The 27176-nt window shown below is 39.0% G+C and overlaps 1 protein-coding gene across 1 annotated transcript in view; it reads left to right on the forward strand.

Annotated features, from left to right (window-relative positions):
• LOC113571913 overlaps window positions 1-26779 on the forward strand; it is a 41002-nt gene extending 14223 nt beyond the window's left edge. Inside the window, exons 3-8 of the mRNA XM_027001123.2 lie at window positions 17446-17552; window positions 20973-21062; window positions 22313-22442; window positions 23451-23584; window positions 24487-24695; window positions 24936-26779. Coding sequence (XP_026856924.1) covers window positions 17446-17552; window positions 20973-21062; window positions 22313-22442; window positions 23451-23584; window positions 24487-24695; window positions 24936-26013 — 1748 coding nt within the window. The 3' untranslated portion in view covers window positions 26014-26779. The remainder of the gene's footprint in view (window positions 1-17445; window positions 17553-20972; window positions 21063-22312; window positions 22443-23450; window positions 23585-24486; window positions 24696-24935) is intronic.
• The last annotated feature ends 397 nt before the right edge of the window (window positions 26780-27176 follow it).

The raw sequence follows: 27176 nt of genomic DNA on the forward strand, positions 1-27176 counted from the left end.
AAATTGGTCAGCAACAATGCTTAGGTAGGCTCTACTATCCAAATGTCCATTCACACGTGTCAGAGAACCCAGGGTGTTCCAAGAAAACATTCCCCACCCCATTACTCCACCTCCCCCAACCCGAGCTGTTGACACCTGACAGGAAGGGCTCATTGATTCATTCTGCTTTGCCAAATTCTGACCCTTTCATCAACATAATGCAACAGAAATCTGGATTCATCTGACCAGCCGATGGTTTTCTACTGCTTAGTGATGCAGTTTTTGTGCTCTTTTTCCCACTGGAGATTTGCTTTTCTGTTTCCCTTAAACACCAATGACACTTGAACTGGTCACAACAAAACTTGATCACCTGATTTTATGAAACTCCAGGGTCACATGTCTAATTTCCACACAGGGAAGCTTCAATTGGGAAAGAGCAGGTGTATCTAATAAAGTGGCCAAGAAGTATATTTGGTCCAAAATGGTCCAAAGTAAAGTGTTTATCTGTTTATGCAGTCCTGACTACTATATGCCAGAACATCACATGTCATAATCTTATTAAGATTAAATAAATAATATTGAATAAATGATACTGCTAAATATATTACTGACATACTATACTACAAAACATTTTACAGCTTTCAACTGTGGCAAATACTGTGCAGTCAAATTTTAACTAGCAATAATAATTATCATTTTTAAACCATGCATTTGCAGATAGCAATATATGTGGTTTAAATTAGAGTTGACGAATCTGTTAGAGACAAAAACTGTGTAAAGTGGAAAATTGTGTTGGAGAGGCAAACTGCTGGAGGGTTAAACTGTGTTAGAGAAGACACCTGTGTTAGAGAAGACATCTGTGTTGGAGTAGAAAACTATGTTAGTGAGGAAAACTTAGAGAGCAAAAATGTGTTAGAGAGGATATCTGATAGAGGGCAAAACTGTGATAGAGAGGACACCTGTGTTAGGAAAACTGTGTTAGAGAGGAAGTCTGTGTTATTGGAGAGAACTGTGTTAGAGAGGAAAACTGTAAGTGAGCTACTCAACCTATGTCTCTTCTTCATGTTATGCTAGTTAGTTATCAGAGAACTGAGTTTAACTAATTCTAGACAACATAATAACATCAAGCTTATTTTAACACTCTGATGTCTACTCTACTCAGCTGTCATCTTGCTCGATGAAAATCCTTGCTGTAATGCTGCAATAATTACAATACAACATTCAACACTACATACAAAGAATTATATGTCATTTACAACAACAAAGAATACCTCTGTACCCCACAAGATTAGTCTCTCTATGTTTACACCTGTCTTATTGGCAGTGCTGTCCAAAACCTCCCTGTGTATATTTAGGCATGGTCCTAGTTAGTCATGCCTGTGATGTTCCTGCTGTCCTGCGTTGGTGTGTAAAGAGAAAGAGAAAGAGACACCATTACAAGCAGGCTGTTTGGCTTAGCAGGCAGTGTTATAGGCTGTCTGGAAATAAAAGTGTGCACTGTCTCTTTTAGAGTGTGTGTGTGTGTGTGTGTGTGTGTGTGTGTGTGTGTGTGTGTGTGTGTGTGTGTGTGTGTGTGTGTGTGTGTGGTATTAGCGGGGGAGGAGGGAGGGGGATTGCGTGACTGCAGCAGACAAGGAGCTGACCTCAGAGAAGTGGTTATGAAAACGATCTGTCGAATGGCGCACAGGAGACCAGCCCTGCAAAAATGACAGGGGACTTCCTCTGTGTACACCGACTTTTACACATGCACAGATACTGAGACTAAGACTAGGAAAACCACATAAAAAAGACATGCTTGTCATACTACAGAGATAAAAAGTAAATAGAGATAAATAATAAAATCATGATCACAAGATTTTTTTTACAAAACATTCTCACACACAAAGTAAATCTAGAAAACATTCAACGATTCTATTAACTGCCTAATGATTTTATTTCACCACTTCAGCAGTTCTTCACTGTTAAGGGGAGAAAAAGGGGGTCAAAGAGTGTCAGAGGGTATCAAAGAGTGCGTTTCATGATGCAATGTGATATAATAGGACAGTTATAAAGCAAAGCGGTGGGGATGACCACTCCCAGTGGATGTGTCACTACCAGGACTGTTGGTATCCTATTCTTCATAATATAGCAGCCCTGATCAACACTTATCCATTAAATTCAAGCCTGACCTCATTTGAATTCATAGATTTTGTGAGCATTGGGCTTTGTGCCTCACTCCTCAAGTTTTCTCATTCTGAATGGGCCGGTGGGGTGAGTTGCAGATTTGTTTGTTTTCCTCTTTTTCTAGCTGTTGCTCACAGTGGTGGGACTACATGCATAGAGATCCGATGCTGCCACCTTTGGTGTTAATGTCCAACTGTTTCTAAACACTATGTCTTTAACATGGGTAGGATGTGGTAAAGAGGAACCACACTGTCTTGTATATTTGGCCTATGTAATTTTGATCTGTTTGTGAATGCTACATATAAATAAAACTGTATATAGTAGTGTATATGTGTATAGTTTTCGTTAAATGATATACTACATATGTGAGCCAGGGTAGTTAGAGCCAGGATAGTTGTAGAGATTAACATTTTAAGTGTGTTTGAGACCAGTGCTAGTAGCAATCCTCCACATTCTGAATTAAAGATATTTCCTATTCCAAAAAAAAAAAAAGAGCGTTTCACTCTGCTCTGAAACACACATCAAAGTCATCAAGGTTATTAGCTCCATTGTGCACCAGAAGGTCCATCCTAGCAGTCTGATTTTGCTGTGGAGCAACAGCAGTCTTGGTAGTTTTCCTTGAAATAAAACTCTCAAAAAAGTCCAACCATAAACCTGTAGGTCCTAGCAAATTCAGGTGGCGTTTAAGGGGAAGGGGAACATCTTTTGTGTGTTTAAAGGTCTCAGCTTTCTCTAAAATTCAAATGAGATCTTTCTGGAAGAACTTACCATAAGCCGTTATAAGCAGTGTTACTGTAATTTTAGGGCCACAGATGGTCTTCATAACACAGTAAATGTTTGATTGTACCCAAGACTCATATACCTCTGCAGTTCTGTAGTCTTTAGAGGTGCAAAACTTGCTTTCACAGAAGATGTCCGCAGGGCTCTCTGCCAATCGCTGCATTAATAGCCGGGGAAGCAGATGATGCAGAGTATCAAACACATGCACACAAAGACATATACACATGCATGCACAGATGCACACATGTGCATACACACACACGCATACACATATGCACACACAGACACATACATACGTTCACCCACAGACACAAACATACATTTATACACAGATACACACAGGTACACACAGATACATACACACATGGACACCAACACACACACATGTACACACACGCACATGCACACAAAGATACATAGACACAGGTTCACACAGACGCATAAACACATGCACACACTGACACATACAAACATGCACACACACTACATAGTAATGTCGAGAATTGTTGCCATAGTAGTATAGGGACTTGTTGCCACAGTAATACAAACATGTGTTGTCACAGTAATGTAACAAAGGTATTGCCCCATGATATTCTGCTTTTATACTGACCCCAAAAATACTTGGACCTACAACACACTTACATGCTAATCAATTATATAGTGAAGCATAACTCTGCAGCAGTTTACAAAGTTTACCCATTTAGTCATTTCTCTCAGCCTTTCCATAACTCTTGCCAAGCACCAAGGAGACACTACGCTGCTCCTCTGAGTGCTACATGGAATGTCCACATCAATTGGTTCATTTTGCAAGTAATTGGTACGATTAAAATCAGTAATCACTTAAAACATGCATGTGTCGTATCCTAGCATCCATTTGTTCTCTGAATTTAATTCCACGTTCAGCTCCACTCATTTATATGGCAATTACGAGCAGGGTGCTGTTTACACAGGTGCTGCTCTATGCTTTGATGGTGTTCAGTGTATCTTACTGCTGGTCTCCTACATTTGCAGAGAGAGGAAAAGGGACCAGTCAGTAACACTGAGCCTTGTATGATTTCCTGGAGTGTTTTCTATGGATTCTGCTTTGCAGCCATTATCAGGGAACAATCATAACATATAATATTTCGAGCGTCAGTTTACCCTAACATAATAGATAAATAGCTGTTGTAGGCACTTTTGCTTGCTGTTTTTTTTTCTTTATCCCTCCAAAAACGTTGTTCTCATGAAAGCAGAAACTGCCAGCAGTGAAAACCCCTGAGGATATTGCTCTTGTATTTCCATTCGAACACTATACATGTCATTAGAAGTAATTGTGGGCCTTAACCGTACTTAGTCCCTGAGTATCCAGACCTTTGCAGGTGTAGGCCTGCCATTCAGTGGTGAGTACCTGGGGCTGTGAATTCAGTGGAGAGATGTTGTGTAGCTACCCACTTGCTCATTGGTCTTGTTTATCTTAGTCAGAACAGAATAATATAGAAGCCCCAGGAAAGCATAGCCTTACCTCAACAAAGATTTTTTATTTCATTATTTAGCAATGAGCAATTTCTGTTTCATTACATCCATTTGTCTATTCAGAGGGACTGAAATCTTCCCAGAGTCATTTATGCCCTTTAGGAGAGGACAGGGATTGACCTTTTCATGGCACAGGGCTAATCTGCATATTCATCACAAGGTCAGTATGAGCAAAGTGAGTTTCAGAAGCAATGATCAATCATTAATGCTGTTCCATTGGATCACCACAGATATGTGGGTATGTACAAAACTTTATGCATCTCAAATAACTGCTACTTATAGTCTTTTAGAGAACTACACTTGGATATGAAATCTGTTTGGAAATTAAAAGTGAAATGCAAACTGATCCTAAACTGTCAGCTTTGGACTTGCCCCTGCTGGTTTGGAAGGAGAATGTTCTGGAGAATGACTTGGGCAAATCAAGTACTTCTGGCAATTATAAGGCACATTTAGGTAGGTGGTGATGCCAACATTCAAAGGCCCCACCCCCACATTAACTGAAAGGGAAAGCTTCCCTGATATTATATGATTGGTGATATGTGCAAGGAAATAACTGGCAGCTTGATCCCTCAGCTTGTGAGACTAGACAGTTTAGTTTCAGCTAGATTCGATGCTCAAAGTGACTTATAGTAGGCCTTCCCCTGGAACTATAAGGCATTCAATTATTTGCTTAGGGGCACCCTAATAACAAGAATTGACTGGGATTGAATATATGGCCTTTGAAGTCATAATCAAGTTCTGTCAACCTCATGCTTTTATACTGAATTTCATTATATTCCAGAAATACATGTTTTGAAAACACATTATGGATCACATATGTTTCAGCATGCAGTAATGAATCAAATATGTTTCAGTATGCATTAGTGAATCACATATGTTTCAGTATGCAGTTTCACTATCCAGTTTCACTATCCAGTAGAGTATTACTTTGTGTACTTTCATATCTCTGCTTAGCTCTGCCATAATGAGGTGTATGTGTGTACAGAGATCATTTTTACATTTGCTGAAAAAAATGTACAGGTGCAGCAGAAGGATCATTTCTAAATAATTTCTGCTATTTAAATTATTGATTGTAGAAGTGTGAGATTACATGTCTTAAACCTACTCTGAGAATATGAACCAAAGCATTCTCAAATAGCTAAAGAAAAAATTACAAGTTAGATTTACAAGTTAGATTTACCAGTCACATAAAAGGCTACACTTTGTACACATGAGATTATCATGATTTTCTCCCCACCTTTCAGACAGTTTGGAAACCCCTTGAGAACAAAAGCTATAACATAGAGATATTTCAGAATCTAGGACTAATGTATCATCGCTAACTTCACTTGAAATATTTTAGATTTGGCAAATCTGAAAACAGTAGCTTTATAATCACTGCATTTTAAAACTATAAGACTCATTTTATATCGTAAGCATTCATTTCAATTGCTTTGCACAAGTCCTTTTCAATTAATTTCAAATTTTAAATCAACTTATTTCAAGCCCAATGTGCAAAAATTAAGCAATCAAATACAGTGATCAGGTATTGTGGAAATAACTTGGCCAGTGTCTCTGATTATATGTTAGTTATACTCCTATAATTGCCAATCTAGCTCCAAATCACACAATTAAAAATGCAGCAGTTTCATCACATTTTTGCACGCTGTGGCCCCGCCCGTACATGTTCTGCTTTCCCATTAAGAAAGGCACTTTAGTGACTCCATGCAGGTAGTGAGCGGTGTGTGCTCTGTGTTGGCCAAGTACTAACTCTTGAATGCCATAGGGTCATGTGTTACCTGCTTAGCTACATGTTTTACAATGAAACTCATGTAAATGTCATCACATTTTTTTCACATACTGCAGTACAAAATTCAAAACTGTCACAATGATGAAGAGGGATGCTGATTCTTCATAGTGTGCTGGAGAACATGAAAAACTAGTTTAACCTGTTTTCTGTAGACAAGTCTATCGTAGTATTTAAAGGTCTTGTTAAAAATCATCCCTGCTTTCTTTAAAAGGTTGAATGTTTATTAATGCACAAGTATAGACAGCTGAGGAGCAGTCTAATTTTAAATGAACAATCTTTAATCAGCAGTCTCATCAGTCCAGGTGTCCACACGCTGCAAGAATGCTGTTAGGAGGTGTTTGCTTCTTTGCCTGAAGTTTAAGATGTTATGAAGAGTAGGCAAGGAAGCTTTAAATTGATCTTTGTAACTTTGTAACTTTCAAACATGTTAAAGTCTATTAAAAAAAAAAAACAGTTCACTATGCAACATTCTTTACAGCTGATGTGTATGGGTGCATACCCAAGAACTGTAGTAAGTTTAAATCCAAATCTGTATGGATGCAGATCGAGGCCTGTATATATGTACAAATACAGACCTGTGTGTGTGTAGATCCTGAACTGTGTAGGTTTAGATCCAGACTTTTATAGGATAGATCCAGACCTGCGCACCACAGTATTCTGCTTTCTAGAAAGTCACCAAAACATGTTAATTTCTTCAGAAATCGATAGGAAATGTGTTACAGAAACAAATTCTCATTATAATATACATCTTTTGAGACTCACATGAAAGCTCTTACATCTAATTGGCTCTTTTAATGTTTTGCCCAGCACACGTTAGTATGACAAACTATGGAACAACTGTTAACCAGCAGTTCAAAGCCGTTATAGATGAAACTAAATACAGATGTGAATTAAGAGGTCCATTCTTGTCGTGGGGCGAGGAGGGGTGTCTAAATCTCATTCTCAATCTCCCATTGAGAACATGAGTATTTGCCAGCGTTCCAGGCCTTTTCTCTCTGCAAATGCAGGTGGGTCACTCTGTTGGCAGCTGAAGGTTAGGCCTTAAAACTGCATCAGGATACAGCTGCAATGATAAAGTCAGCCAGAGATCCTGTGAAGTCAATCGCCTGTAACATCAGCCCCAAAGCCCTGGGTGGCTACAGAAACAATAATGTACTCAGAGTGATGCTGTCACCATGGAGCCAGAACAATAAATTTAAACCCTAGTTCAATTTTCTAAAAAAAAAAAAAAAAAAAGTTGAAGATTGCATATTGGCCTACTTACCCTACAATATTTTACACACTGCATACCCTACTACATTTTTCATACTACATACCCTACTACACCATACATACTACATACAACATAATAATAGACAAACCTCTGAAAAGAAACAAATAAGTAACACAAATTAATTATTAATAACTGTTAATTAATAGCCAATTAAAAGTTTTTAAAGCTTTTAAAGATTTAAAAACAAAGTGAAAAAACTAAATGTGGAAAATGAAGCATTGATGTTGTGTGCAAAGCTATCTATGAGCTCTCTAGGAGTATGAACTGGAGATTTAGATTTGTCTCTAGTCCCTTATTGAGGAAACCATGGTTAATTTCTTTATGGCAGCTGTGTTGTTCATCCTAAGATTATGGTGAGAAACTCAGCTAACCAGGAGGAGCTCAGAGTAGAGCTGCTGCTCATCCATGAGAGCAGCCAGTGGAGGTGGTTCAGTTATCTGCTAAGCATGCACCCTAGTCACTTGGAGACATACCAGGCCTGGCTGACAGGAAAGAGACCTTGGGGTAACTCAAATACCCACTGGACGCATCACATTACATTACATCTGGCTGGCGTGGGAACACTGGGACATCCAGCTGGAGCTGGAGGAAGTGGCTGTGGAGTTCTCTGATCACCTCATTGCTACTGTGACCTGAAATGGACAAAGTAGATATATGAGATGTGATGAGATGAGACAAAAGACGGGCTGTGCTGAGATGAGATGAGATGAGAGATGAACTGTGTTGAGATGAGATGAGAGATGAACAGTGTTGAGATGAGATGTGAGATGAACAGTGTTGAGATGAGATGATAGATGAACAGTGTTGAGATGAGATGTGAGATGAACAGTGTTGAGATGAGATGAGATGAGATGAGAGATGAACTGTATTGCTACTTTGTTTTAGAACTTGAAACAGGAAATTTCTTGAAAAGGACATTTCAAGAATAAAATTAAACTTTCATCAATAACAAAATGTAATCTAATGCTACCATTAGTTGTTGTGTATGTAAGGTACTTAAACTGGAAAGTTAGATTATGTTAAAAATAACATATATTTATATCATTGGGTAGAGAGTAGGGAGGAAAATAGTAGGAAGGATAATAGAATGGGTACAAAAATTGGCAGTAGGGTATAATAGGGTGGATTGTATAGTGGGTAGAATAATGGATGGTAGGGTGAGTAAGGTGTGTAGCTGCATATATTAGAGTGGATGGTAGTTCTAGTAGTAGAATATAGTAAGGTGGTTAATATGGTATAGTAGGGTGGGGAGTAGGGTGGATAGTAGGGTATCATAGGGTCAGTAGCACAGAAGATAGAAGGGTGGAACTGATGTGTAAATATGAAAGATGTGATGGGAAAGTGACAATTGTTCCATCTGGTTGTAGAGGGATGAAAGCAAGACTGCAACTATTGTCAGATCCATTATATTCTAAGATACTATTATGTACACAATCTATTCATTCATTATAATTCAGAAAAATTAAGAGATCTTTTGTTCTTTTGTAGGAATAAACCTCAGTTTGAATATGCATGCAAAAATCTTGGTATACTCTATGGATGATGGAATGACTGAAACTTGGGATGACTTTTTCCCCCCGTATGATGAATTTTATTTTCATCATACATGTGCAAATGATTGCAAATAAAGTCAGAATTCAGAGGTATCACTGGGCCTTGGCTGAGGTTCAGCACAGCAGAACACAAAATATGGAGGTTCCTGTAACAGTAATTAAAGTGTGCATGCTTGGTTTTAAATGTCCACTAGTTCAAGAGGGATCAAGTGAGAGCACTGATCCATATCTACATAGTTGATTCATGATGGTCATTAATGAGAAATTGACATCTCATCCTACAGTGTTGGGTGACAGTCCTTTCAGTGTGGCTAAACATTGCAGTTGCCAAGTGGGTATTTTAGCTGGGTATTTTAAGTCTGTTGGCCATTGTCCAGGAAGCATTAGTTTCTCTCCTTTTTGTGTTCTTTAGTATGCATTTTAAGGATTGCTGCATCTGGCAAATTGCTGTTTAATCATACTGTTACCGATTTCTGTATCATTCATAGATGTTAGTATACTCCCAGACAGAGCCATAAAATCTTGTATAGACAAGGGTATACTGCCAGATGCCTGTTGTTACAAAAACCATTTGGAGTTACACATTTCAAGCACATAATTGTAGTAGAATGACCTTTCCTTCAGCATTTGATTTGGAGCATCCTAAGCTGTAATTAGCAGCCTTAGTAGGCACTGAAGACTGATGATCTTTTTAAACAAATTACTTGTGCTGCTATATGGTAAGAAATATAAAATGGTCACTTTTCATTATGAGGTTTTTCAACAAGTTGTAAAATAATGGACTGAACAGTATAAAAACTGAATAGATCCCATATAGAATCATGAGGTTCTCCTTTCTTGTTCACATTATGATTTGTTGCATCACAAAAAAAAAAGTGTTCTGTAACATTTGTTACAGAACTGTGTTTTAAAGTCACCCCTTTATTGAAAAAAACTAACTCACCTAGCAAATTGTGAATCAAAAGTCATGTGACTCAAAAATCATGTGATTCAACTAAGCAACAGCTTTTCCTTAGCGTGGGCTTAGTAGATCAAGCTTAACATAACATATGTATATATTGTATGTATGTATACATTTTCAGTAATAGTAACACAACTGCTTACACACGCATGCACGCACGCACACACACACACACACACACACACACACACACACACACACACACACAAACACACACACACACACACACACACACACATACACACACACACATGTATAAGGCATTGTTGCATATGAAGTCTACAGTTTAAATTTCATGCTATAATAGCAGCCCTCCTCATGGTCACAAGAATAAAAGGAGCATGGGGAGACTTCAGAGAGAATGCCAGTAAAGGAGATATAAGAGTAAAAGAACACCAGTCTACTACTGTCTACTAACTTTAGCTTTTACTGTGAACTTTGGCATTCTGTTGAAATGAAACCAAAGAAATGAATAAAATGGTAGGAGATATATTCTTTACAAAAGTATTGCCAGAAACCTCTATTTACAATGAGTGGAAATATTGATTATTGCTGAATGGGAGATATAATACCCAAAAGAAGACATCCGCAATGAACACTTTATACTACTTCGTTTCTCCTGGACTATATCATACCGTTTAGTCTTATGCACAGGCTGAGTCTGTTTCTGCCTTTGCATAAGTTTTGAGAAAGTTTGTAAATGCGTGATTATTTTGAATTCCAGGGAAACAGACTGTTTATCTGGCAAACCATTCCCTCAATCCTGTGGGATAAAATATTATCTGAGCAAAAATGTTATCAAATACTATTCAAATGAAAATTCCACAAAAACTGCAATAAATATGTGGCTGCGTTATTACTTGTAGCCCAGTTGGCCCTTCTGTTTGACTCATTTTAGGCCTCTTCTACTGTACCAGATAGAATGATTAGGCAGTCAGCCTCCAAAAATACGTATATACCATATATATCGCCAATAATTTTATCTATATACACTGTATATTTATCACCAGTAGCGTTATCTCTAAATACCAGAATGCATGAATGTTTTGTAAATTAAACATATTACACAGAAGTACGTTATATAATGTGATATGATAAAGTTGTTTACATTTTGTTTTAAAGTGATTAAGAGAAACAGGAGAAAAGTTATGAAAAAGAGAAAGAAAAGAAAAAGAGCCTGAATTTACTTTCGTAGCACAGAAGAAAGAAAGAAAGAAAGAAAGAAAGAAAGAAAGAAAGAAAGAAAGAAAGAAAGATAGAAAGAAAGAAAGATAGAAAGAAACATCCCAGACACACATTCTTTAACATATGTTAAAGAATTAGGTTCTATTACATTGCAGACCTTTTACATTGCGCATTCTTGGCTGCCAGTAGTCATCAATATTTAACAGCTGTTGTTCTTCTGAAATTCTTTATAAGCTATTGTGGCTTTTCAGGCTTGCACGCAAGGGCTTGGCTGCATGCCAGCAGTCTGTCAGTGACGGCAGGAGATTGACAGAAGGTTTGTTCGCGTGACAACGGCAGTTTGGTCAGCCAGCTTCTGGATCTAAAAACAGCATTATCTCTCTCTCTCTCTATCTCTCTCTTTCTCTCTCTCTCTCTCTCTCTCTCTCTCTCTGGATTTCCTGGCCTGGTTAGATTGGGGAGGGGTTTTAAAGGAGTTAAGTTTAAGCAAAAGAGTTGGCTGCCAGCCAGTGACCCCACCCTACTGCCTTAAGACTAATGTAGTATGTATACAACATTGTGTGTGTGTGTGTGTGTGTGTGTGTGTGTGTGTGTGTGTGTGTGTGTGTGTGTGTGTGTAAGGCTGTGTAGAGCAAAAGGAAATAAATATGTTCTGCTCACTACATAAAACAGTGTCACCTCACTACAAAAAAACAAAAAAAAAACAAAAACATAGCTCTTAGTTGAAGCTCTTAAAGGAAGATGGATTTCAAACTTACACTGGAACTGACTGAATAGAGCCTTTGAACATTATTTCCATATTACCTTAGTATCATTAGTACTAAATGTATAGTACACAATGTTGTACAAGACAGTATAGAGGAGCGACATATACTACAGCAGATCATATTGCATCTTTAACTTACTGCTATATGGTGGGTGTAGCTTACTAGCTTGGCATGATTTTTCCCTGAATATACTCCAGTGTTCTGGCACCTTAATGACTTTGACTTTATGGAAAGTCCTGGTAATAACAGAAGTGCACCGTTTGCCTATTTTTCTATAAGTTTGCGCTGGCAACGCTTGGATGGTGTAACTGTTGACATGAGAACTCAAGCCCATTTGGTTTTGAAACCAATCAAAACACGCTGAATGTTTTCACATACCACGGTTTTACAGAGGCTAAAACATTGAGATCCAAAAAAGGGTTGTAAAGTGATTATGACTAATGTGATCTTAAAGATCAATTAAGTAAGTGCTCATCCGAAATGCACTGCAAGGTGCAAAGATAAATAGGATCACATAAAGGAAACCTAGATACCTGTGCATGCATGGTGATTATAGGACAGGTTTCCCATCTTTGTCAGGCATTTCTACAAATTATCCCTACATTTTGTTAATTGTCACATTGCACAGGCTTCTCAGAGTTCAAGGTGTAGGGATTTGGCACTCTTCTTATTAGTTAGTTTGACAGATGTCATTGACTTTATGGACAATATAAAACAGGCTCAATTATTCCTTTACAACTAGCAAGTCTGATAAGTACAAAATCCTCATTGTCCCCAAAGTATAGTGACAAGTCACAATTATTGTTAATTACTACATTTCTTTTTAATTAAAAAAAATTACTAATACTCTTAATTTTTTATCAGTTTAAATGCATATCCCCTAAAACGAATATAAAGCTAATTTTTACTTCTTGTGGAATAAAATAAACATATATAAATGGTTATCTGTGGTATTTGTTAGGTAGCAAAATATTTTATAAATGTAATAAAGTATATTGCACATTTAATGTCCTTAGTATCATTCTGCAACATTATCACAGATTTGATTTCTTTATAATGGACATCATATATTTTATAGTGTAATAATGGAATAAACAGTGGTCCTTGAAATTTATAAACATCAACGGTAAATAATATAAAGAGCCCAGTTTTTCTTTTATATTTTCAGTGATTGTAAGCAATACACTCAAAATATCTATAATTTTCAAAAAAAAGATTAAAATGTGAAATGAGTAGAAATATACCATGTATAGTAAACAAGAAAGGGCTGCTTATTTAACTGTTACTAAACATGACTCTGTGAGTTAATAGAGCTTTACAATTGACACTGAACTTATGCGTGTTTTTCTGCCAACCATAGTACCTGACACATGGAAAGAGTAGCAGCTTATTCCATACCGGCCGTTGTGTGGAACAGTGAGTTCTTAGAAATAGCCTTCTAGAAACCACCTGTGTCTGGTTTCATGGGATGTTGTGTCTCTTGTTGTAAGTCATGACCTCAGGTTGCAGACACAGGCCACAGTCTCTGAAGTGTCACACAGACCCTTCCTGATGTCATCCTACACTAAACATGCCACTCCTAAAATCTGCTATCTGAACACTCAGCCATTAGCTTCTCTGTTTTCCTGTGAACACTGTGAATAAAGTCTGTGTTGGCAAGAGGACACAGGGCCTCAATAATTCATCATCCTGTATGTTTACCTTTCCTGACCTCTCATTCTTGCCACAGCTTCGTAAGTCAAGGGCTGCAGTGACAGAGTGGAGCAGTAAAAGAAATTTGATTCATTTCCTTCTCCACTTTCCTCACTTTCTAACAACCACAAATGTTATTAAAATGCCATTGGACATAAGTGAGACAGAAAGACGAAGGAGACAGAAAAGACTTTAGTGTCCTGGCTTGAAATAAATTGCTGAGAAGCTCTGGTTGGTTTAATATTATTGGTGGCATATGATGAGTAAAGTGATGAAGGAAGGGGAGAAAATAGGTTGTGAGTTGCATGCTGTGCTTGGAAACATATCAAGAGAGAAAATTATCAGAAGTCACGGAAGCACAATTGCTTTAGGAAAGGACGATAGAGGGGAGGGTTTAGAGCTGCTTGTAGGAGCGTGTGTGTGTGTGTGTGTGTGTGTGTGTGTGTGTGTGTGTGTGTGTGTGTGCATATGTCTGTACATGTGTGTGTCTGTCTGTGTATGTTTGCATTGTGTTTGTGTGGGTGGTAGGGGGTTAGTAGCGGGTACAGTGTATTACTGGGGTGTGACTCTACTTGTTTGACATGGTGACGAAGTGCACATTTTTTTGGGCTTACAGATATTGCGTGACTAATCCAAGTGTGTGTAAGTGTGTGTGTGTGTGTGTGTGTGTGTGTGTGTTTTGAAGCTGACATTTCATTCCTTTTCTGCTTGTATTGCTAAACTTTAGTTGTAGTTGTAACTTTTGCATGACATCACATGACAACATTGTGTTTGTCAGGAAGAATGTGAATAATAATAAAAAAAAAAGCTCCATACCTGACCAGGGCCCTAAAATAACCTTAAATATCTAAGACTAACCTAAACTAGTCCAGTCAGCTGGTACCATTCTTGCATTACCATGTTACATATAAAATGTATATAATAAAATAAAATTAATATAATAAAATATAACATACTTATCATATATTAATGCATTAAAAGCACATGTAAATTAAGAATTATATAAGCTGTGTAAGCCACAGGTCAGAGCATAAATAGCTTCACCTATCAATGAGCACCATCACAATGATGATTTACAACAACACTCTCACATTTTTACTATTGCTGGTATTAATCAATTCTTCTTTCTTAAAAGGTAAAAATGATCCCACATACTAGTAGTCAGAAGAACAATTGGTCTCAATATGGTTACATTGCAAATGTTTTGCAATACTAACTTATGCTTGTCCTTTCATTCTTAACAGAAGCTGTTAATATCTCAGGCAAAAATTGTGGTTTCAATTTCACTGGTCTAGTAGGAAAAACTCTGTACCTAAGAGTTTCTAGATTGCAGTGAACATAATCATAGTCTGGATTCATGGCCTACAGTAGAAGCTCTGTTAGTTTGCCAGTTGTTTGTTTGAGTGCATGAATATTGTGCATGGTTTGAGTGCATGAACTGAGTGTGTGGTTTGAGCACATGAATTGAGTATGTTGTGAGTGCACGATTTGAGTACACACTTTGTGCTATGCTATTGCACAGCTTGCATCCTCTCTGTCCCGCGATAACAAATCAGGCCTGATTTCTGAGGGCCACTGTAAACCTGGGGTGCAACAATTATTTTCCCTTTCAGGTTAACATACATCTTTTATGTGTTACTTGTTGGATCAAGTCATCTATTTTTATTTACTTTCTAACAAAATTGTATTACTGGAATTAGTTTGATGAACACTAGGAACACTGTGCTGTGCAGGCCTGGTTTCACTCTCACATCCACAATAACATTTACATGTACAGCATTTGGCAGACTCGTAACAAGGCAAATGTGACAGTAGTGCATATTCGGCCCACTTCTAGGACACTGCACCTGGAAAACTGCTAGATTAGAAGAAGTTTATTATCCCAAAGCTTAATAGCCAAAATGTGTGTAGAGCATGTGCCAACTACATGAAAAGGCTGGGTGTTCTTAATAGCATTAAAGGAAGATTTTTCCAAAATAAGTGGAAATGTAGCTATTATGTACAGTTGTGTTCAAAATAATAGGAGTGTGTTTAAAAACATGAGTAAAGCTCAGAATCCTTATAATAGTTTTTATTTCCATGCATTGGGCACACTGCACATTATATTCTAAATCAAAACATGAAGAAAATTGTATCAATTTTTTAATTACTTTACAGAAAATGAAGAAAAATGAATATTGGGCTGTTCAAAAAAAATAGCAGTGTCTGCATTTTTCTTCACAAACTCAAATATTTACTGTATAAACTGAAAAATCTTTAGGATTTAGCATTGCTGTGAAACACTAAACTAATATTTAGTTGTATAACCACTGTTTCTGAGAACTGCTTCACATCTGTGTTGCATGGAGTTGACCAACTTCTGGCACCTGTGAACAGGTATTCCAGCCCAGGAGGATTTGACAACTTTCCACAACTTTCCGCATTTCTTGATTTTGCCTCAGAAACAGCATTTTTGATGTCCCCCCACAAGTTTTCTATCGGATTAAGGCCCGGGGATTGGGCTGGCCACTCCATAACTTTAATTTTGTTGATCTGGAACCAAGTTGCTGCTCGCTTACGGGTGTGTTTGGGGTCGTCGTCTTGTTGAAACACCCATTTCAAGGGCATTTCCTCTTCATCATAAGTCAACATGACCTCTTCAAGTATTTTGATATATGCAAACTGATCCTTGATCTCTGGTATGTGACAAATAGACTCGACACCATAATAAGAGAAACATCCCCATATCGTGATGCCTGCACCACCATGCTTCACTGTCTTCAGAGTATACTGTGGCTTGAATTCAGTGTTTGGGGGTCGTCTGACAAACTGTCTGCGGCCCTTGGATCCAAAAAAAAACAATCTTACTTTCATCAGTCCACAAAATGTTTCTCCATTTCTCTTTAGGCCAGTCCATGTGTTCTCTGGCAAATTGTAATCTCTTCAACACATGTCTTTTTTTTAACAATGGAACTTTGTGGGGGCTTCTTGCCAATAGATTAGCTTCACACAGGTGTCTTCTAATTGTCATGGTACTCACAGACTTCAAACTGTCTTTGATCACCCTTGAGCTGATCACTGGCTGAGTCTTTGCCATTCTGGCTATTCTTCGATCCATTCGAATGGTAGTCTTCCATTTTCTTCCACGTTTCTCTGGATTTGCTTTCCATTTTAAAGCATTGGAGATCATTTTAGTGGAGCAGCCTGTCATTTTCTGCACTTCTTTATACATTTTCCCCTCTCCAATCAACGTTTTAATCAAAGTACGCTGTTCTTCTGAACAATGTCTGGAACAATCCATTTTTCTCAGGTTTTCAGAGAGAAATGCATGTATAACATGTGTTGGCTTCATCAATAGATAAGGGCCACCTGATTGACATCTGTTTTTTCACAGAATGAATGACCTCACTAATTGAATTCCACACTGCTATTATTTTTGAACACGCCTGTTTCAATTAATTATTCAATTACACAAACTCAGGCGCATGCATATCATGAATGTTGGGTCTGATGGTTTTCTATGACTCTACTACACCTACTGGTAAGTTATTTGCCATGTAGTAATATACCAAAAACAGTGATTGATCTGGTTAGTCGTGTTGGACTGCTATTATTTTGAACACAACTGTATAAACAATGAGTCCTATAAAATTTTGAAAACAAAATTTGAGATCTTCCTATTTCATAAAGGGTGGAAAAAAATAATACCACACAAGTTTCACATATCAGATATTGCCAAAGTGCAAGATGTTTATGAAAGTTTTTGGAAAACTAATTAATATTAATTGTTTTGTTCTGTCTTTCTTGTATAGCCAATGAGGAGAAGCCATCTAGGAAACACAGCCCTGCTGTTCATGAGGCTAGGAAGGAGAATGTCTCACATGTGCCTTATATTTCTGAGAGTGAGCTCCTACTCGAGGTGAGTGTCTGTGCCAACATTTCCATGTTCCTGAAACATCAGATTCCTGAACTTGTTTACACATGACCTAATTTAAATGCACTATGTATCATGTATGTGTCAGGTATATGGAAGCTGTTCTTTGCTGAATATTTTAGAATACTCGAACCCAACACTCATAGGTGACATGATTCTGCTTTGCAATTAACATACGTATCACATCATTCAAGATTTGTAATTATAAACCTAGAGAAGCATAGCAGTTGGTGTTTATAAGATTATTTGGATTTGAATATGATGCTGATATTACACAGACACTAGGCAGGATTTACAGGGGGCTGCAGCTTCATTTTTTGATAACAAAAGATGATGACTTGGTCAACAACTTTCTTACTGACATATTTACTCTGGATCTTCAGTGGATGGATGGTACAGTGACAACTTTCTCAAAAATAGGACATTACACAGAATTCCCTTGGAAGATTCAATTACAGAGTCAATGCAGGTTATGATGTGGACATGATGGCAACTGCAGTAACGCTGTGGAGAAATTTTAATAATATCTGCTTTAGTGGTACTAGATCTAGGTAAAGTTTGAAATGGGAATCTGGCCTGTGTGCCCTTAGAGTCAAGGTAATAGACATATAGATAAGATACGAAACGTCAGAAACATAAGGCAGTGGGTCAGCAGTGCATTTCAGAAGGGTAGGCAACATGACTGGTTTGACTGTCATCGCTCAGTTTGCCTTTTAATCTTTTTACCTTTGACAGGATAATGTATGTTGTGCCCCCCCCCCCCCCCCCCCCAACAAGTTCTTTAAAAATAATAAAGAGATTTATTAGGGTGGGAAACTGACCTTCTTCGGAGGAAAACAAAACACTGGACAAACAAAAAGGAATTTTTCAGCTCACAGGCCTGGCGACATACAGTCTTTTAAATGCTTTGAATAGACTTTCAGTTGACTGTGGTAATGTGTTGCCCCTCATTGCGTGACTTGAAAAACCACTGATTTCAGCCTTCTGCCATTGTTTATGGGGGAGAGGGGAGGTTGTGTGGCCTCCAGAGGGCAGGAATATTCCAGAGAGTCCACCCACTCCCTTTCATGGATGACTCAAAACGCTTGGAAAGTCTGGTGATGTGCCTTTGAAGTCCCATCAACAATGTGAGGGAAGAAGCCAGTGAGCAGGATGTGCGCTCAGCTGGCGGAAGGGCGACTCTGTGCGCCTGAACGCACTACATTCCTCCCAACTCAAAGAAAAAATAGCACTCATATATAAAGCATTAAAGTTTAAACCATTAAAGCTGAGAACACATAAACAAGGGAGTCGGCTCCTGTAACTGTACTTAGTGGCATGTTTTGAAAGGAGAAGCTGAGGCTAAAAGAGTGGTATCTCATGTTAAGACAGAGGTAGCCTGTTAATACTGAAGCCACATTTCACTATTAGAAAAATACTGTATCTATTGAGATCTTGTTCAAACAGAGTGAAACTCAGACTGAGGTGCTTTTGGAGAAAGTTGGACTATAAATATTCAATTCAGTTTAATTTTATTTGTATAGCACTTTTAACAAGAGGCAACATCACTGTTACAGGAAACTAGGTCTATAGCTCTAATGAGTAAGCAGAAAGTAGGAAAACTTCATCTAAAGGCAGAATGGAGGAAGACTGAGAGGAGCAGAGCTCCAACAGCAGAGCCATCCTACTCTAGGTGATACTACACACTCCAACCACAGAGCAGTCCTCCTCTAGGTGGACTCAAATACAGTGGGATAGAGGAGCAGCAGCCGCAGCCCACACACCCCACCACAGCCCCTTCCAACCCCCCTTCTGCTGCTCCCTCACTCTTTCACAGATGGTCCCTGTGATGGCTTTCAGCACCTGCACATGCCACCAACAGTAGCACTCCTCACCAAATGCTCTTGGGCAAACTGCCTAACATGAGCGCCAGGATCTCTTTCCCAGGCATTGCCCACATGCAGAGCTATCCCTCCTTACTCACAAGTGGAGGTTTGATGGGCACTGCAAGGTGGCATGGATTGCTTAAATAGAGATTGTACTGTAGCGTGGCTTAGGCTCTCCATAGATCTGACTAGGAGACCTTCCTACTTAATTCAGTCCCTGCCTATTTCTTACAGGATCCTCCCACTTAACCCATGTTCCTCCCACTTTACATAGGCTCCTAGCTAAACATATAAAAGCTCCTTGTTCTTTGCTGGTTATGAACTTATCTTCAGTGATAGGAAGTGGCATATTTGTGTTTGAGACAGTAACTGAATCTGTGCTATTGAGTGACCGAGTCTCAGATAGTGACATTTAGAGTTAATGCATTTACAGGTTTAATACCATATGTATACATTAAACACCAAAATATACAAATTATATAAAGAGACAAAAAAAAGCCAGCTGTTTATGTATGTTTTATGTCGTTTTCTGTTTTAGTATGTTGTTAGATTATATCTCTATGTAAAGAAACAAAATACATAAACTGAGATATTTAGATACACACAGTGGCATACTGGTCTAACTGGATTTTTTCCAAGTAAACATTGTTCACAATCACATCAGACAAAATTCTGAAACATGTTATTAAGTCTAGACTTATTAATTATTATAAACATACACCTAACCACATACACATAAAGCTGCCCCCCGACACACACACACACACATACATGCACACAAACACCCACACATGCACGCACATTGACACACACACACACCTAAACATGAACACACAGACACACACTCACACATGCACGCACATGTACACACATACACACAGACACACACACACACACACAAATAACCCCATAACCCCTAGCCTAAACCACCCCACTGCACCACAGCCCCTCCTACAGCCCCTCCCACACCCCCCACACATTCTTGGCAGGGAGAGCATAGTGCTGCTACTCTGCTCTGTCTCAGATTAAAGTGAAGGTGACAGGGTTTGGCCCACGGTGCATTGCTGCTCACGCGATCATTGACGACTTGGCTGCAGAACAAACATTCTGGTGAGGTAACAAATGACTATGCGGAGAGTCCAGGCCTCTGCTCCCTCTGCGCTCTCTCGCAGCAGCAGAGCCAGGCCTCTACGGGCACTGTCTGAGTGGACCTGATGAATGAAGGTTCACTGAGATATGGTTCGTTTTTCACAGGCATCTCTAACTGGCACTGAGCAGAGAGAGGAGGGTTCTGTGGAAGAAAAAGTGCCAGCAGATATATCAGTGCATATGTCTGTTTGTGGGAGATGGTCTTACATGTCAAACAGTCAAATGATAAAGCTGTTCTGATCTATTGTGTCCAAACTGCCCTGATGCAAAGCTGGGGTAGCTTATCACTCTTCAGTGTCTTTTAAATATCATCTTCATTACACATAAGCACTGAGATAAATATATGGTGTAAATATAAAAATAAATAATTATCTATTTTGTACTTTTACAGTCTCTAACTGGATTTGCTCTGGTTGTAAGCAGTGATGGAATGGTCTTCTACGCTTCATCCACCATAGTGGATTATCTGGGCTTCCATCAGGTACATTTGAAGCTTTTGGTTTACAGGCTGTTATTTTAGTATGGCACTGCAATAAATCTGATACAGCGTGCCTGGTTTTGGATCTTCTGTGTCTGAGATTGTCCGTATCTGCTGTGTTTGTGTTTCTGTAACGCACAGTCCTAGCTGTCCTTTCTCTTCTCATTTTTATGCCCCTCCAACTCCTGTCTCTCTATATGTCACACCATCACACTCTGCACATTTTCACCTCCCCACTAATCCTTTCATGCTGTGCAACATTATCCACGTCCTCTCTGCATGTCTGTATATGTTATGCATAATTGGATTTATCAGATCACTTCACCTGGTGCACAAACCTTCATAAACTCCTTTTCAGAAAATAGAAAGGTCAGGCCAAGGTTGCAGGTCCTGTGAGAGTCTCATTCCACATCAGTGTATGAAGCAAAGATCCAGTCGATTGTGGATTGATGAAGTAAATCAGCTACAGGCAGTCCCTTAACAGGCAAATAAATCCAGCAAAAGCACAACTAGACTCCCCAAACAACCCTAGATGCACCCTCTGCATCTACAGCAATCTTCATGCCATCCTATCCAGATTATGCATTAAAGCCATCCCCTTAAATATTGTCCCTTATCCCAGACCTAAGGCACATAGGAGTAAGGGTGTGCAAGCAGTTCTGTGAGAAAATATTTCAGTGTTTGTGACTATTCCACCACAGTGCTCTGCCTGATGCACAACAGAAAAAAAACAATGAATATTCAATTAATCTTATAAATCTAATGTGACTGTAATATATAATTCACCACTGGAGGAGTGAATGACTGCACTGAACTCTGAACTCTGGAGAGAACACTGTAGATCTGGATTGTCACTTCCTATCATCTGTCACCTTAAAGTCACACATAAAGAAGTAGAATTGTCTTTTAGACTTTTCAAATCATTATATATTTGAAAAAAAGGAAACATATGAAAATCCCATTTTTTTGCCAGTGTAAAGGTAGTGGGAAAGAGTTGCCATCGGTGGGTTATTACCTTGACACTCATGCCGTTGGGCCACATCGTGTGCCCCTTCCTCTCTCTCTCCTTTTCACAGGTTGCATCACTGATTTTGAAGAGAAGTGTAGTGTCACAGGCACCAACTGTTTGCAGACATAATGAAAAGATCTCAGTGAGCAACAGCTAGTGCATGTCAATCTCTCTCTCTCTCTCTCTCTCTCTCTCTCTCTCTCTCTCTCTCTCTCTCTCTCTCTCTCTCTCTCTCTCTCTCTAGACTGATGTGATGCACCAAAATGTCTTTGACTACATTCATGTAGATGACAGGCAGGAGTTTAGGAGCCAGCTACATTGGGCCATGAACCCATCTCAGCAGGGCTCGGAGCAGCACCTTGCCACAGGAACTGGTGAGTTATAATTCAAAAGCATTTAAGAAACTTTTCACTATAGTTTCAGTGTAACATAACTACTCCCTACTAAATGTGCACTGTATTCTCAATAGAAATGTATGTAATTATGTAATTGTTGGAGATGGAGATGCGCTGTGTACATGTTACACATAGTTTGAGCTTCATCATACTACATGTAACATAATTTTTATTAATTATGCTGTGTCCTTCTGTTTTCTTTCTACCTGGCACTGGGACTAGAACTATAGGTGATTCCAAGTAGTATAGTTTGCTAGTGGCGTGCTCTCAGGCCCTTCTAAGCCTTCTGAGAAGGAGTAATAAAAAAGTGGATGGAAAAAATTCTATAAACATATTTCATAAGCCTTTTCCTATAGGCTACTTTACATATTCTTGGTTACTACAGAACGCATATCTGGAACTGGAAGTTTGATTGCAGGGACTCACTGCTTTGTACCTGTTTACCTGCCCCTTCTGGTGATATTTTCACGTGCTCTATAATGTAACTCTATTAGAAAATCCCAGGAAATCTGAGAAAGAAATTTATGAGGTTGTCAAATAGCAGCCTGGCCTTTCCCTGCATTCTGAACAAGTGGCTACAGCATTATTTGTAAAATGTGACTGACTATGAACTCACTACCTTAGCCAGCTAAAGTTAAATGTTAACTACAGGTGAGTCTGACACTGATAAACCTTTTTTGAGGCTACCCTTCAGCAAAAATCTTACAACAATCCAGCGAGTTCGGCCAACCCTATAAATGTTAACCAGAGAGGAAAAACCTCATGTAGCTACTTAGTTTCTGTACAGGAGAACTGCGGGAGGTATGCCTGGCTAACAACTGACCTGCAGCATACACACCACTTTTGTTTCAACTGTCATTGTATATTGAGGACTGCTGTTTTTTGGAATCCAAGCAGCAGTTGGGGGGGGGGGGTCTATACAGAAAGGGTACATGCTCTAAGCACTACATGGCACTGCTCGTAACCACCTGGGTATCTGTTTCACAGGAGAAGATATTGTGCTCAGCAACTTGTTCCACTCCCAGGAGGCAGGTGGCGTTCCTCCAGAGTTTTCTTCTTTCCTTAATCGTTGTTTCATCTCGAGAGTCCGCTGTCTCCTGGACAGTACCTCCGGATTCCTTGTAAGTGCTGGACTGTGAAGCTCTGACCCATTTTTCACCTAACTTTAATAGTGGAAGTACCAATAGGTTTCCTGACAACACTGACAACACTGAGTCATTTATGACTCCCAGGAATAATGTGAAGAAAATCTTCTGCAGAATGGTATATAAGCCTTTATAAGCCATGTTCTTTAAAACTGTTATGACAGTTAAAAAATAAGGGGTGACTTTGAATCTACAGAGAAGTACTGAAATTCTCTGTGTTAACCTAGTTTCAAGTGGAATGGTCACTTGGCTTCTGTGAACCCTCCAAGTGCTGCTTTTACTGAGTGGCTTCAGCAAAAAGCAGTACAGCCATCTACAATGGCTGCATCTTACCACTGTAGCACTTAGTAAAATCCACTTTCTGGACCAGATCTAAAATAACCTTTATACACTGAATCCAAGAATGACCAATTGTTGCACATTGAGGTTGTTTTCCATAGATAGATAGATTACCCCTATTAGGATTTGAAAAAGACGAATTGTGAGAGTCCACAAGTGAACCAGAGTGGTTTGGCAGCTGGTAGGAAGAAGAATCACAAACATGCTTTTGCCTGTTTGCAGTTTGGATCCATCAAAATAAACCATTTGGCCAGTAAAAAGTTGTCCTCCATCATTAGGTGTGATTTATTGTAATTATGATAAGTTTTTTCATGAATCAATTGTTTACTGAAAATGTAACAGGGCTTAATGTAACAGATATTTAATCTAACAGAGATTAACAAAATAGTGTGTGGTTGAGTCACAGGATGTTTATCGAATGAAAATATAGGTAATGCATGGTTGGTCAAACACATCAGAAGTGATCTGCATATATGGAAACAAAGGTTTTTGATAGAAAATGTTTTAACCCAGCAGAATGCTTGTTCTTTGTTCTTAAGACAATGCAAATCCAAGGGCGTTTGAAGTTCCTGAATGGCCAGAAGAAGAAGACAACATCCGGTGTGACTCTTCCCCCTCAGCTCGCTCTGTTCTGTGTGGCAGTGCCTCTCCTCCTGCCCTCCATCACAGAGATGAAGATGAAGAGTGTGATGCCACGGGGCAAGCACAAAAACATGGCCCATAACATGAATATATCCTTAGATCACAGGTAAGAATCAACATCTTATTTTCAGCAATTTCATAGTTTGGACTAGTTTGGATCATTGTAAAAGACTGATCGTTTTGCATTTATGTTTCCACCGGAAAAATGTGGATATGTCTTATGAGGAGGCTTAACATTTTAATACATTCTTTCTTTTATTTGCTTCTTTTTATATTTCAAGAGTTTCAGTGTGTTGTGTGGGTGTATCTTGTGTGGGTGTTGTGTGTGACATGTGTTTCCCTGCAGTGACAGAGAGGGGACCTTAAGACGGCAGTCAGTGGTGAGTGAAGGGGGAGACTCAGCATTCCTGAACTGCTCCACACCTGTAGGAAGCTCACGCCTCCAGAGCCCCTGGGCAGCGCTTTCCAAGGACAGCTTCAAGTACAAGAATGAGGACTACTACAATCAGGAAGAACCACTTAACTATAGCCAGGAAGAGACACTCAGCTTCTATAAATCCTCTGCTGGGGGCCAGAAAGGTCCACACGGAGAGACCATGTGGCCTTTGAGAGCCTCTTGTGGGCCTGTCCGTACAGGTCATGGACTCAGACTGCTACCTGCTGGGAGAACAGGGAGTCAGTATGGGAAACCCTATAGAATGTCCCCCATTTATCACAACAGCAGAGCAGAGCTTTATGTTCCAAAGCTTTACGGAAGTCTTCTGCACCCAGGAGAAATGGAAGGAAATTACATGGAGGGAATCAAGAGTGAAAATGGATGTTATGAAGGCCACCTGCAAGGCTACGACGAACGTCTAATGGCTGAGCTGCCAATCAAGGTAGAGCAGGACTCTGACTCTGAAAATGGTTGTGACGTTTATGGCCAGCCCTGGACAGGTCGCGAGCGTTACCCAGACCCGTACGAAAGTAGCCCGCAGCTGAAAGCAGAAGGTGGCTTCTACGAGCAGTATCCAACATGCCTAAGGGGCAGGGGGAGTAACGGGCTGTCTTACAGCAGCCACTTTCAGAATGCCTGTGCTGTAACTGCACGGCCACTAAAGTGTGTCCTCGATAAAGATGCAGAAGCTCCCAGCCCCCAGCGCCCAGGTCACCTGGACCCACTGAGCAGTGGCCAAACTACCAGCTGCATGGAGAGCTATGCTGTTGGACCAGGAGAGCACAAGGCCTATATGCAGCAGGATTACAAGCTCAGCTATGAGTTCAAAAGGCAGGGCCTCCTGCATTCTATCAAGCGTGAGCCCATGGACTCACCGCCCTGGCCCGACAGCCAACCGGACCAGCTAAGGCTGGAGAGGAACATCACGCCAAACTGCATCATGAATGTTGGGCAGTCCAAAGCTAATCCATATATCTTTATGCAATAGAGGAACACCTGCAGGATACTATGGGATGCTGCAGGACCCTTGTCTGTCGAAATGACAGCTACCTTTATTCATCAACAAAGCAGTGTGGCTTAAATAAAAGCACTAGAACATCACCGTTTGATAAAGAAAGTCATTAGCAACCAATTTTGAGTTCTCAAGAAAAGTTCACTTTTGTATACCATAATTGTTTGGAATGTTTATAACACATCCTAAATTTTCTTTACATGCAATTTTTCCCAATATTCTAGCTGACAGCATTCAGAGACATTTGGACGCACAAGTTCGGGACATTTCAGGACATGGCTCAGGTTGAAGGCTTATTTTGTTATTTCGTAGTAAAGGAGCAAGCATCTAGCAATCTCTTAATGAAAGGATTTTATCTTTTTTGTATGCACTTTTGATAGATTAATATGAAATATTTCTCTGAATCTCACATTGTGTCTGTGATAGTGCTTTATTTGCCTGACTTATTTGGTTCTTGAAACATGAAAGTGTACTGTGATGTGGAAAAATGTTTTACAGATATCAAGATTTACACTAATGTTACCTGTCAAATACAAATATACATTTAATTCAGTTACCATCTGTCACATACTCACTTTCAAATAATATTTCAGGCATAAAATATTTCAGGTAAATTTAAAAGGTACTAAAGGATTTTTATATTGTTTGTTATTTAATATAATGATGGATGGAAACTTTGGACAGACAAGTCCTTACTCCAGTGTATATAAATTATATAAACAAAGGGTAAACAAAGGGTTAAATAAAAATTATGTCAGTAATACCTGGTCATGAATGTCTGTTTCCATTAATGTTACTTTTATATGTAATAGCATATATTATCACAATAATTTTCTTAACTAACTAAATAACCCCACCCACTGACTAGAGCACAAATAGAGTTATGGCAGTTTTTTTACTGTAAAACTACTGTGTTTATCGCATTGATTAAGAAATTCATATTAAACTTGCACTACTAAGACTGGTACATTTCTAGACTCAGTGTCCAATTAATATGCATTAAATGATGCCCCCTTCTACCTTTCTTATGTTTGCAGTTTTTGCATTGTACAGCTGCTTTTATATTCAACAATTTGTATTTATTTCCATACCTGAACCATTAGGGGCTTTGCACTGATTTTAAAAGGCACTTCACCTGT

This window comes from Electrophorus electricus, chromosome 5 (genome assembly GCF_013358815.1).
Source record: "Electrophorus electricus isolate fEleEle1 chromosome 5, fEleEle1.pri, whole genome shotgun sequence".
NCBI lineage: Eukaryota > Metazoa > Chordata > Actinopteri > Gymnotiformes > Gymnotidae > Electrophorus > Electrophorus electricus.